Source organism: Carassius gibelio, chromosome A19, assembly GCF_023724105.1.
Source record: "Carassius gibelio isolate Cgi1373 ecotype wild population from Czech Republic chromosome A19, carGib1.2-hapl.c, whole genome shotgun sequence".
Classification (NCBI taxonomy): Eukaryota; Metazoa; Chordata; class Actinopteri; order Cypriniformes; family Cyprinidae; genus Carassius; species Carassius gibelio.
In genome coordinates, this window is record NC_068389.1 from 16,342,711 (window position 1) to 16,356,904 (window position 14,194).

General features: G+C 37.8%; 1 protein-coding gene across 1 annotated transcript in view; it reads left to right on the forward strand.

The window, feature by feature from the left end:
- LOC127935432 (cyclin-dependent kinase 6) overlaps positions 1-14,133 on the forward strand; it is a 32,750-nt gene extending 18,617 nt beyond the window's left edge. Inside the window, exons 5-8 of the mRNA XM_052533289.1 lie at positions 4,574-4,683; positions 8,885-8,935; positions 9,056-9,191; positions 9,728-14,133. Of these exons, the coding sequence (XP_052389249.1) occupies positions 4,574-4,683; positions 8,885-8,935; positions 9,056-9,191; positions 9,728-9,877 (447 nt within the window). The 3' untranslated portion in view covers positions 9,878-14,133. The remainder of the gene's footprint in view (positions 1-4,573; positions 4,684-8,884; positions 8,936-9,055; positions 9,192-9,727) is intronic.
- The last annotated feature ends 61 nt before the right edge of the window (positions 14,134-14,194 follow it).

A 14,194-nucleotide genomic window follows, 5' to 3' on the forward strand; every position in this document is an offset into this window, starting at 1 on the left:
CCAATGGCTGCAGGCCAACTGAGAGAATTTGGGGGGACTGATTTGGGGGTACGTTGCAGGATCCAGTGGCATCTGGATATTAAAGCCTTGCCTGTACCAGAGCAAAAAAATAATAAAAAATTACAGCATATATCAGGAATTTTCCAACTAATGATGTGCGGATGTGGTAGCGCTGGGGAAAAAGAGTCTGACTGCGCTTTCTTTGTTCGCTCAGAGAGGGCCCCATACAGCATTCCTGTTAGCTCTGCATACTTTGGCAACAGTTGTGGAGTTTTTATTTCTTTACTGTATACAGTTTATGCTGCTGCTCGCTTGGGCCTTCATATATCTTTCTCCAATCTCCAAAGCTGGTAGTATTGTTGCCATTTTTAAACAGATTTTTAGGGGAAAACCCTTGGGCTTCACAATAATAGTGTTTACAGCCTGTTTGACTGTGAAGCAAAGAATGGCTCGTCCCAAGAAAAACATGGTTGGAGGTGAAGAGGGAGGCTTGTTCAGTATGCCTGCAATGTGCAAGCACAGCAAACACAAAAATAGACTGTGCATTCAGTCCAACCGTATTGTATAATTAAAATATTTTATAACTGAAACCTTTTTGCACCGGATGACAGTTTTAGTTCATTTTTTTTTTTTTTTTTTACTTTATTTTCAACTTATTTTAACTAACTTAAATCATGTTAAACTTTGTATAGTTAAATAGTTTCTATAAATAGCATTTAAATAACTCCAGCCTTCTGTTCCATTGCATTGCGCTCTGCCTTGCTTTTTTTTTAAACATAAGATCATCTTATGTAAATTTGCCTCTAAGTAAAGCATAATTATACATGTAGGTCGAATTAGTTGACTAGTCACTCATACGATCGACCAACTACTCAGTTTTGAAAATATGTAATTTAGTGTGCAGAGGGCTTTCAGGAGCTAGCTAATGATATCACTCACTGATCTATTACCAGCTGAATAATGGGTCATCATGGAGGCGCATTTTTAGCAAACGGCATTGTACTGTGCCAAGTTAGCCGACTTGCCCCTTTAAACGTGTCCGGGGGCGGCCTGAAAGAATGCGGATGAATGTCTTGTGTTGAAGGGGCCTTTCATCCTTTGCTTCCTTTGAGAGACAATGTAAACAGAGGCTCCTAGCCAACTCCATCAGAGCCAGGCTCATTCTGAATCACATTGTGTCTCTATTGTTTTTAACCTATTGAGGTAAATCAAAAGGAGGGGTTTGGGGTAATGGGGGCTAGAGGTGCATTAGCTGGAGTGGGGTAGAGAGAAATGCAGGGTGGCCCGGTGCAAGAGTTGAGCCGCTGGATCGTTTGGATATGCTTGGTCAGTGGCGCTGAGAAGAGTTTCTTGGTTTCCCTCAGGCTGAGAGGGCCCACACTGTCTCACAAGATAGGAATGCACAGAATGCTCTCTTTTAATCTAAAGTCAGCCAGAGCTGTTTTATCTGACCCTTTTATTACCGGCCAGTTTCAGAAAAACCTCTGTAGGCCACCCTGTCGCACAACCACTAGCATGGTTAGAAATTTAGAGAGGAGAGAGAGAAACTTTAAATGCAAGCATGTATTCATGCTCAGTCCAAAGTATACAGACTGGAATCTTTTCACTTAAAGGACATTCTTTCCAAAGCAAATATTATATGTAATCAAATAAAAAGCAAACCATATCCAATGATGAAATGTTAAATCAAAATGTTTTTTTTTTTATCATTATCAATGTTGAAAACAGTTGTGCTGCTTAATATTTTTGATGAAACCATGATACATTCTTTTGAGTGGCATTTACTTAAAATATACATTTTTTGCAACATTGCAAATGCCTGATCAATTTGAGGTTTCCCTGCTCGATAAAATTTGTAAATAAAAAAAAAATTAATCCTACTGACCCAAACCTTAGAATGGTACTATAGATGTCACTCAGTGGTCACTAAATAGAAAATTGCAGCGTAAATTAAAAAGTACCACCCTAAACAACCTGTACAAAAACTATTCTAAAAGTTGTCTGTTGTATGCAACATCTGTACGCACCTAAAATTACTGATAATAGAGTGGTAGAACTTTTTAATTTAGTGACCCGCAGGACTAAATGGGTTAATTTCAGCATTAAAATACCATGACTTGCATAACATCCTTTGCTTTCAACATTCTACTTTTTACATTTACAGTAGTCCCTCTGTCCTTTTGTTTAATAATGGTTGTATTAAAATGATGATGAAACAAGTTCCTTTTCTGCAAACCTTCATCAATTTACGTCAGAAGCTACATGCATATCCTTTGAAGTCATGGCATACAGCCTCTCTGACATATATTCTGTGTTTGACGTGAGCTTGGGTGATGTGAGTACATTCCGTCTCCGCTACTATTGGCGTCATGATGCAAACTGTGGCATGTACCATTTGACAGAGGAACTCTGTGGGTAAATGTCACAGGCTGTTGCCATCTTTGAGTGTCATCCATGAGAGAAACATCGAAGAAAACCACAGCTCTTGCATGCATTGTGATATTCTCAGAATGCACTGTGTTTTATCATGTGCCTTGGTACAATAATTCTGAAGTGCTGTCAGGCAGTTTGTCTAGTACTTTTGATGGTTTACAGTGTTTGATCACTGCAGTATATCTTAAGCTTTACTAAGCTGCAGCTTGTTCGAGAGATGCTGTGTGAGCCAGCTATTGCGTGTATACGCTTGCGGTATGGCCTTTTATTAACACTGTCATACAAGCGGATATACTTCAGTTTGAACATCAGCAGCGGTATGTGGTTCTTCCTAGAAGTCAAGCAGCATACTCTCTTTTTTTTTTTTTTTTACATTTAGATAAGACAACAGCAGTTGACAAGCTCAGCTGAGCCAGAATGTTTGGATTGAAGATGATAGAGTCAGGTTGGGCTTTCAGTCTTCTGAAATGATTGTTCTTGTTTGACTCGATCAGAACGAGCTTTTAGAAGTATTTAGAGCTTAATATTGAAGAAGGCATTTAGATGAGCCAATATAAACTTTAAACTGTCCTTATCGTAGTATTTGTTTTATAATAGTAAACACATTTGAGTCAGAGTCTCACCTGGTTTGAGTCACCATGTGTCTGACCTTTGACTTCCAAAATTTGTATAAACAAAAAAACAATTTCCTAATAAAGTGCTGTTCACCAGAGGAATCTATTTTAGAATATGCAATGCGCTTTTGCTGTGGTCACATGGTAACAAAGAGGCCAAAATGTTTCATCCTTTTTATTTCACCTTCAACTTCCTCTCCATTTCCACTAAACCAGGAAGACTTAAATGAAAAAAAGTGTCAACACAGCACTTGCAACTTATTTCGCACTGCAACCATTATAACATGAATGAGTCATTGGTTTTTACAATTAGAATGATTTACATACTGAATCTGAATGATTTGCATTCAATTCAAGCTGACAGTGTTGTCTAGAATTGATCCACTGTAGTGTCAGTTGTTGGGCATTTTTACCCCAAAATGTACTGACAACCACCACGATAGTGCAGGGTGTAAAATTGACCACGTTTTTAATGCAAAATGCAGCCATGCAAGGTTTTAGTTTTTTTGTTTTGTTTTTTTTTTAACCATAAATTATAGTCATTCATAGTTTTTACTTGAAAAACCTAAACATTTGACAGTAAAATTTGTTTTAAACCATTTACAGTTTTTAAGTGTAGACATGTCTGGTTAATTGAACCGAACCAGTTCTTGATGCGTCTTGCATTTATAACCCAAGAATTAAAATAATTAAAATTCATGAAGGTTCATTGTTTTTCGCTGTAAGGATTTACTCTTTTTCTTCAGTTCCTGGCGTACCCTCGAGCACTGCACGTTTTAGGATACGAGTCACTGATATACGCTCCAGGCTTTGCTTACAAACACAGGCCGGACTGATTTGGCTGATAATCCTGGGGGTTTCTGGGCCCAGAGCCTACTGGGAGGAGAGCGAGAGAGCGAGCGCTGAGGAGGGAAAGCACCTGGAAGCCATCCACCCTGGAGCAAGGTCACTGAGTTTTGTCTGGAGGCTCTCCCTACTGTAGCTGTTAACAGCAGTGTCCTGCATACTGAGTCTTCCTGGGCTCCTGCAGCCTGTATAAGGTGTTTGATTGGTCATTACAATATAGACTGAACAAGCACTCATGTATGGGCATTGCCAGCAGCAATACAGTTAAAACCCTGCGAAATTACCTTGAAGAATCAGAAAACTATAAAGTCATAAAATACAGATTTTTTTTAAATTTTAAAGTGAAAAGTGACGTGAGGTATAGCCAAGTGTGGTGTCCCATACTCAGAATTTGTGCTCTGCATTTAAACCATCCAAGTACACACACAGCAGTGAGTAGTGAACACACACACACATTGAACACACAATCAGAGCAGTGGGCAGCCATGTGCCGTGGTGCCCGGTGAGCAGTTGGGAGTTTGGTGCCTTCCTCAAGGGTCTCACCTATTGACCATTTTGACTAAGAATTGTCATTGATTATATAGTCAAGAACATCTTCTACCAGTTAGTGGCCGGTAATGGCATGTAAATAAGGATATCTAGTATGAATTTTTCTAATAATTATATTTGTGTGTGTGCAGGTGGTGACGTTATGGTATCGCGCTCCTGAAGTGCTGCTTCAGTCCAGCTATGCTACTCCTGTGGATCTGTGGAGTGTCGGCTGCATCTTTGCCGAGATGTTCAGACGGCGGTAAGTTTGCACAGCATCACGGTTTAACTCATTTACTGTAAAACAAAGTCAAATGGAGGATCTAAATGGGTATCGTTCAGTTAAACGTGTCAAGCATGGATGACCTGAGTGCTTGCATGTGTCCGGCACAAAGGGAGCAATGAGAGTTATGATTTCTATAAAGAGGAGCCCATTCATAATTATTGCCCGGGGAGCATCTAAAAAATGTACCGTGTAGAACTATACTACATCTGACCACTTTTTTTGCAGGAGGCTGAGGTTAAAAAAATAAATAAACCCTGTGTCACTCACTGTAGTTGTTACAGGCACTACAGACCTGATCCGTTCATCTGTCTGCGGTTTAACGAATCTTTCCAACCGCTTTACTCAACACTGGCATATTTATTAATGCTGCTCAATCCAGTGACAGCAGGATTTAACAGTTCAACGGTTCTTTCTTTGTGGCTTCTACTTCACCAATTAGCCTCTTAAAATGATTTCTTTAAAACTCTATAAAGAGAAAACTTAAGATGCATTACATTTGCTCCCAAGAATATTGGAACAAGAGTTTTGCAAATAAATTTTTGTCATCATTTCTTAATTCAGTGAGAATACTGATATAGATTATCTCTATATCTAGGGTATGTGATGCAATTTCTCTAATTAAACTGGTCACCAATCTTAACTCTCTGAAGTGCCAGAAAGGCACACATTTCAAAACAGAATAGTGCGTGAAAAAAGTTCATGTGTGTATGCATTGCTGCCACATTCCATTCCTAGCTGTTCGATGATGTTGAATAAACCACCCCTCATCATGTCGCTCGTGCGTGGGCAGATGTTATTTTCTCCTGACGTGCCATAACAAGTGCATAATCGGATAAAGAGAGGGGGGATTTGTAATGGAAAGCACAGGCACGAGCATGGACACACTTTAAAACGCATCCGGTGTTTCACATTCTGTCGAGCTCCCCTGTCCACCCCTTCCGCCATCCATTGATGGTGTTTGCTTTACAGGAACGGTAGATAAACATTAGCTGACTCAGTGCTTAATACAATAATCTTATAGGAAACTTTCAGATAGGAAAGTTATGATTAGTTGTGTGCGCATAACTACATGTTTAAATAGTGGCTTTGTGTTTGTTAATTACTATAGAAACCCTAAAACAGCAGTTATATTCATTCAAGTGTTTGGTTTCCACTCTCTAAAGCAGTGTGCCATAAAAACGCCACTGTGCTGGGCTTCTGGCGAGCCTCCACGAGGGCCTGAGGGTGGAACAGTAAGGGGGGCTTTCATTGCTGCTACCAGCACACCTTTTCTCCTCCTGCAGGTGATTAAGAATGCTTTTTAAAAGGCCACCTGTTGCAGATTAAAGGGCACCTGGGACTAGGTTTCTCTTCTGATGTCTGAGAAGTGCACCGCTCTGTACACGCCAGCTCCAGTAAAGGAGGTATTCGATTCACCTGAGAGTTGTTATAAAGATGTAGAGCACCTCAGCCAGCAACATATTGTATGGCTTTGTTTAAGATGGAAGTTGAACTGTTAAAGGGACAGCGTTTTCCTGGAGAGGATTGCGTAATGTTTTGTCATTTTGTCACGTTTTGTCGAGGGTTTTATAAAAGGGTTTTTACTTGTCTGAATGCTCACAGTGCACAAAGTTTAGACATACTTCATGCAAGTCTGTATCTGTGTCTCATGGAGGATGTAGTGATCAGTCAGTGTGTTTCTGAATGACAGAAAGTGCTTTTGACATTCTGCTTTTACAAGGGTTGAGCCTATCGCGTGAAGCGTTAACGTGCAACGGCTTTCAGGTCCTTGTTTTCACAACCTTAAGCTGCTCTCACAAGAAGAAGAGATACTGCCTATAAAATGTAAATAACAATAATGAAGTGATTACTGTGCTTTATTTTATTTCATCAACAATATTCACATTTCGTCTTTTGTTATAAATTCAGCACAACCTTTTCTTTTTCAGTGAGAATTTGCCCTCCCTCAATGTTTGGCTGTATTCAGTAGGTTGCAGAAGTGTGCCACAGTTGAATTATTTTATTTTTATTTTTATTTGTTATGTTATTTATTTCAATGTATTTACCTTTACATTATTTATCATTCATTTTACTTATCATTTTCCTTTTTTTTTTACATTTTATTATTTTGTCATTTGGCCATAAACAGATACCTCAAATGTGTATATATTTATGGGCCATAAATTACTATTTAGTATTAAGTCGTCTTATTTTGTGTTAAGGAGTTTGCCATAATCTTCTATTATTTTTATTAATAATAATAAGTCCATTAAGTCTCTTAGTTCAGGTTGCTAAGTATGGGGTTGCCATAACATATTCAAACTTAATTATGATTAATTGGTTACATTTAATTGATATTTCTCTTAAAAATGTAAATTTGTTTTCTTAACCACATGAAGCCAGCATGGACAAAAAAAAGCGTTTTTCCAATGACATTGCACATGTAACTGAACTTTTCCTTTCATGTATCCTGGACACTGTTATTCGTCATGACTCGCACCTTTTCCGGCCTGTGTTCAGCGATTCAGATACACCGATGCATTCCAGAGGTGACTGGCGCGGGTGGAATGTGGAAAGAGACATTTAACCGCGTGTGCAGGCCTGGTGTGTGCCCGCCTGTGCCCACTCACTCGGGAAGCCTCTGCCCCGCCATAATGTCTTCCTTGTGCAAAAAGCCACTAATTCATTCAGACTAGCAAGTAGCCCAAAGGAAGGCAGAATGTGCTTTAGAGATTTTCAGCCATAATCTTACTTGTTTTGGCATGACACTGCTTTAGGTGAGATCTTTCGCTCACTGTTAGAAAATAGAAGGACTTGTGTGATTTAACTGCTCGGGACTGAGTTTGCTTTCGAGGGCTTCAGCAGTTGATGCGGTATGTGAAAGGCACGATAATGGCAATTTTCTTTTTAACAAGGAGGTTGACGGTGAAAGGGATGGGAAGCATCCGGCGACTCCGTCTCACCTGCAAAGAACGTTCAGCATCTTAACCGCACAAAGACGCCTTTGTATTGTAGCTCTCTAATAGTCTTTCCGGAAAATATGCATACTTTTGTTTGGCTTGGTTTCTCACTCATCTTTTAATTAGTTTTAAGGGTGTTTGAACATGACGGAGGCGTAGGGAATCATGCATGTGCTCACTTCTGGCCCTTTTGTCTGATTACAGTTGAGCTCAAGTTGAGGACGGTTGTCAAGAAAGAGCGGTTGCTGCTCGTCTTGCTGTTGGGCGACATCTGGTGGTGGCCTGGGGAATAACAAGTGCGGTTTTGCAGCTTAGTCTAAGACCTAACGCTTTGATAGTGTGCTTATTTTAGCTCATTAATCATATATCTTTATTTCTGTGCTTCTGTTTTTTCACACAGTTCATTATCATAGATTTTTTCGCTCTCTTTTACTCTGTGTGGTGTGTTTTGGAGACCAAGCCCTGTGCTTGTGGCTCCTGGAATTTGTGAGCATGCCAAGGGAAGCATGCCCGCCCACGGGTGTCCTGACTGGCCGGACGCCACAGGCCCCAGCAGCGGTGCAGGCCGGTGGACTCCAGCATGTGCTGAAGAAGCCCTCAGATCTTCTCAGTCTCAGGCTGGCCAGGAAACAACACACATACAGTAGACCAATGTCTGTTATGTGGCTTTGGGGCCTTATTTGTACAGTGAAACCTATAAGGGTTTTCTTTCCCTTCGCCTTCATGTCTAGAAGACAGGCGGGAGACTGTTCGTGATTATAGCAGAGCGTACATCTAAACATAACCTGTGTTTTATGACTGTCCCTGCAGTCTTGCACATGGCGTTTTTAAGCTATTTATTTATTTTAGTTTATTTATTCGTTTCACTTATGTATTAAGGATTATTCATTTCAGTTTTAGTTTATTCATTCCAGTTTTATTTATTAAAGACTATTTTAGTTCTGTTTTATTTATTAATTTCATTCGTATTTTTATTTTTACTTATAGATTTATTTAATCTTTTAGTTATTTTAATTTATTTATTCACTTCATTGTTTTACTTATTCAATATTATGTTAGTTTGAATTTATTAATTTCAGTATTATATAAGAATCACTTTGATTTATTTATTTTATATAATTTATTTTAGTTTATAGTTTAAGTTTATAATGAATACAAAAAGGTCCTTCTGGGTCTAGTTATTGCTGTAAAAGGAATCATGCAATTAACTGCAATCTTTCACCATTCTCTATCTTCAGCCCTCTTTTCCGTGGGAACTCTGACGTTGACCAGTTAGGCAAGATTTTTGAGTGAGTACCATAATGGTCTAGTAACTCCAACAATAGCTTGTTAGAATTGTGTTTAATTGGACTGTATTGAGATGTAATTAAAATAAAAGCAAACTGAATGTTCTGATTGTAATATTCCAGTGTGGTGGGGGTCCCTTCTCCAGAGGACTGGCCGCAGGAGGTGGGCCTGCCACAGAGTGCCTTTTCCCCTCGCCCTCCCCAGCCCATAGAGGACCTGGTGCCTGACATGGATGAGCTGGGCAAATCACTTTTACTTGTAAGTAGACATCAACACTGAGGATATTTTTAATGTCTTGATTCTAATTGTAGAATGCCATTCTATGAAACCAAAACCTTTGCCATTTTATCACGCAAATAATGTTTTAGTTAAAGTATATTTTATTATATTAAGCTTACATTTGATTGCATTTCACTTAATTTATATAATTTTCTTGGATGCAATTATGCCTTAAAATGGTATTAAAATGGTCATTTTTTGTCATTTTCATGAAATCAAAAGGTAGCTTCTTTGAGAATTTCATGCTTTTTACAATTATCCCTTTTTTTATCACCAATCACTTGCTTGTACTTAACAAAATAAAACAAGCAGACTTTTATTTCATTAAGGGATGATGTCATTATCACAACTTTATTTCTTTTTCAAAAGTGTGATGTGTAACCTCTAGAGAATGCATATGAGGGACACAAATAGCACCTGTTTGTAGAAGGACTTTTTCTTATATACATATATAAAAGTGCCATAGACTGTGTTTACTTATTGTTTTCTCTTCTTCTTATTTTCTCCCTACGCAGCGTTTTCTGTCTTTTAACCCCTCCAGAAGGATATCAGCTTATGATGCACTGTCTCACCCATACTTCCAGAGTCTCGACAGCACCAGCAAGAGTCTGTACACCCAACCCTTTCCCAGCCAAAAGCCCTCCCTGGAGGAGAGAGCTGCTTGAAAGACATGCTTTCCCACTGTAGACCCCCATCCAGTCCCCCTGTGAACCAGTCTTCCAGAGCATAACGTCACATGCTGCTTTTAAAAAGATCACCGCAACTATTGGTGGATCATGTTTTGTCTTTGCCCTCACTACTGCCAGCTCATCCGGATCAACATCATGCTGCCTGGAATTACATGTTTGACAATATCAGAAGCTGCTCTCGTCTCCCACCCACCTTCCTGAAAGGAAGTCTGTCTGCTCAGAGGAAAATGTGCTTCTCGAATCTGAAGCCACATCAGCACACTGCCAGGGATTGTGCGTCTGTTTGCATCAATGCAATGTACAGGTCTAAACTGAGTCTTAGCTGCACATCACTGCCATGAAACAGCAAGGTCTTAAGTGGGACCGTGTCCGTCTCACTTGGATTAAGCAAATGTAGAACCACAACTACTGCGAGATTCAGGCCCGTTGAACGGAACCGATTATTTGACACCTAAAGATATAACCGCTAATTCACTTTTTTGTTTTTGAGCTCACACTTTCTAAGTCCTCAGCCAGGAGGATTTTTGTGGTGTTTTCTGTTTTATGTTGTTACTCTGCAGTTCAAGCAGGAGAGTGCGGACACATCTCCTCATGTGACTTTTTATTTTTTTTTAATGACTGCATAACCACAGACAAGCAGCTTCATTTAGTGCTCGGTTTAATATGGCATTTCATCACAAGCATCCTGGTATCCTGAATCGTCCAGGACAGAGCTACCAAATGCTTTGAAGCACTAGTTAACACCATATTTCCTTGATTATAATGTGTAAGTGATTTTACCTTCCATATAAGTTTCACATCCTGTACACACATTTTATGTCAGTGTTGATTGTTGACTTTTTTTTTTTGGCATGTTATGTCTTAATTTTAGTGAACTTGAAGGTGTAGGTTGTTGTAGAAATCCCGTCGATTCATATACCAAACAGTCTGCACCCTGTTGTCAGGGATTTAGTGTCGAGACGTAGTCGAAGGATGACCCTCGCCGGGTTGCATGTTGACTTTAGGGTTGGTTTAGTGCAGAAATAAACCAAGATGGATAACAGAAATACATGTATGAAAGTGTTAGAGCATAGTTATGAAAGTCTAATAAAAGTAACTATAGAGTTGGTGAGCGTTAAGTTCAAGGTCAGGTTGCGAGATTCGTTGGAGGCTCGGAGAGTAATGTATTATCCCATAATTCAATGATTAAGTCCAGGTCCTTTCTTATACACTCAATGCTGCATCCTTCCAATTCCAATTTCACTTCATTGTCTGGATAGATCATCACAAATGGCTAACAAGTCGTAATATCTCCTAGATGGTTTGCTTTCAGTGCCGTCATGTTTAGCGTGTGATGGTAAAAGTGGAGGGAAGGAAGGACGCTGCTTCAGAATTTAGCATTTAGCCTGCTGAATCCAGTTGAAGCTTTTGGATGAGGAGCAATAGGCAAGCACTGTAGTACTACAAAACACTCACACAGTTAAAGGGATAGTTCACCAAAAAATTAAGATTCATGCTCCAAACCGTCTTGTGGAACACAAAAGGAGATATTTTAAAGAATGTTGGCAGCCAACCAGTTTTGGTTACCACTGACTTGCATTGTATGGACAAAAACAAACACTGAGACAATTCTCAAAATACATCTTTGCATTCCGCGGAAGAAACAAAGACTTACCGGTTTGGAAGGACATGAGGGTTCGAGTAAATGATAAGAGAATGTTGATTTTTGGGTGAACCATCCCTTTTAGAACCGATGCTTGATTCATTTTCTCAGGATCAGTAAACTCATTCTGTCACATTCCAAGCTCAGGTCTATTTATGACTAGTTTTAGATTCAACAAAGGGTTCAGGTTTTAGCTTAACCATTAATCTCGCAGTAATCCTCATCGATTATGGACAGATAATGTAACATACAGTTGGTCATTTCAGCATTTATCATTTTTTATTTATATAATATTATTATTATTAATAATATTGATATTATATTGTATGTATTAAATCACTGTCGTGTGGTAACTTTTGTACTGTTAGCATTTTTGATTTCACAAATATTCTGTGATCAGCTATCCGTTGTCTCAGTGCATCAGTCTATCAAATGATTTCAGTTTCTAATTGGTGTGTAACGCCACCAGTTTTAAAATCTCCACTGAACTGACGTTACGATGGCTTTACCCTCCTCCAAATAAGTCTGAGATGAGATTTGGTGATTTCAGAGGGCATTAGATAGCAAACAGTGTACACCAATGTAACTGTAGGCCTTTATGTTCGTGGGTCTTGTACAGAACTAATCCGTTTTTTGAGCTTGGTTAGTAATTCTTAGTGTTTTAACATTCTAAATGTATTAAATGTTAGGCTTTTGAATGTACATCCCATTCTTGTTAGTGATGGAAATTAATTTTGGCATGATGTAATGCTGGATAAAAAAAAATAGCACCTTTTGATATTTGATATTTGCATTTCCCCATGAATTTTTTTCTTTTTTTTTTATGATTTGTTTTAGTTAGTCCTCTTTTAAAATCACTTTTGATTTGTGTGATCGGATATCATTTTAAGCAAATTACTTTTGAAAACGCTGGACATTGGTACATGTTTTGCTCCCTACATTTTGTGCTTATTTATTACCATATTATATTAGTTGACTGTAATGCTTCAGAAGGCATTCTGTCAATGTACTACTCAAATTTGTGAGTGGACAGTGATGAACTAATGGTGCTACACCTCACGTCACTGCAGACTTGAACAACTCGAATCAATAAGGCAAATTTGTTCCTAAAAGAACAGTAACAATAAAAGTGTCTTTTTAAATATTCTGTTTTATTTTGGTTTCCTTTTTATTGTATTTTATTTGTATTATATTTTATCAGTTGTTTTATCAGTATGTTTTCCCATTTATAATTTACTCCAGACAGAGAAAACTTTGAATTTAAAAATCATAAAGCTGGAAAATACTATCCATTAAATCACAGTAATGTAATATGCTAATTCATCCACCATGCATTCATATTCTAATCAATGTGCACAATCTTTTTATTCTGTTTAGCTGCTGCACAGACACTGTGTAATGAAAATGAATTATTACCATTATAATACAACTTTGTTCCTTTATAAGCATATTTTAGTCATTAATAATCAAGTGTTATATCACTTTAGACTGGCTGAAATGTATATGGTTCATTCCACTTATTCTTTAAAACATGTAAACTGAGTGGAATGATTTCTGATGTTTTATGATGTATTTCTGTTTTATAATCATATGTATGTCTTATATTTTGTAGTTATGTTTTATGGATTTCTGTAATCATTTAAAAAAAAAAAAAAAAAGTAATTATTTTAGTCTTTTAACTGTGCACATTGATTAGAAGTGGGAATTGTTTGTCAAGGGTTTCTTTTTTCACACATTGGCTGGAGAGTGATGTGTTTTTTTTGTTGTTGTTGTTGTTTTTTTGCAAGAAACCAATCTGCGGTGTACATTTTTAATGTTAATGTTGCATTTTATGTTTTCAGCTTTGTCATGAGATGTGGGGATGGAAAAATGCTTTGTTTAAAAGTCTTGTTCAACTGTATGTAATTCTACTGCTAAAACATTTAGCATTTTTCTGCTTTTAGCATACAGATTTTGTTTTTGTTTGTTTGTTTTATGTAATGAAAGCACATGTGGATGGACTGTAGATCACGTGCATTTGACATTACTTTTTTTTTTTTTTTTTTTTTAAAGCCTGGTTCATCTAGTCATGACTAGTCCAGTAATGATGGTTAATCATAAAGGAAGTATAATTTATCTCCTTTTATGATGAAATACTGAAATTCAGTTTAAAGTGAATCTCTTTTAAGCTATATGTTATTCTGTTAAAACCGCGTATTCTTGAATTGAAAGCAGATGCTTTGTTGATTCATTTCAGTGAGCTACTACATTGTCAGTAAAGTGCAAATAATTGTATGTTTTTTGCAAGAACCAAATTGAAATGAGTGTCGGTCATTGTGCCCTTATAGGACCATATTAGTTTGTTTTTCTTTGAATAAGGATGAATGAGATATGGTAGTGTTGTGTCTTTGTTTTTGTATTTTCTGGACTGGTTTTGCTGCTAATGTTTGTCTTAGGCTCTGGCTCCTGTATGAGTTTTATTAAACTGGCCCACCTAAAGATCCCAATTTGCTGCCATTGAGAAAAAAAAGCTGCTTTTGCATTTTGTTTTATATCTGTATTTGCCTGACGTTCTCATATTTTTGTAAAATAAATATTCCAGTGTGTTAAACTGGGTTGTAACATTGACTCTATTGATTAGAAAAATCTGAATGCTTCTCTACATTTCAAAA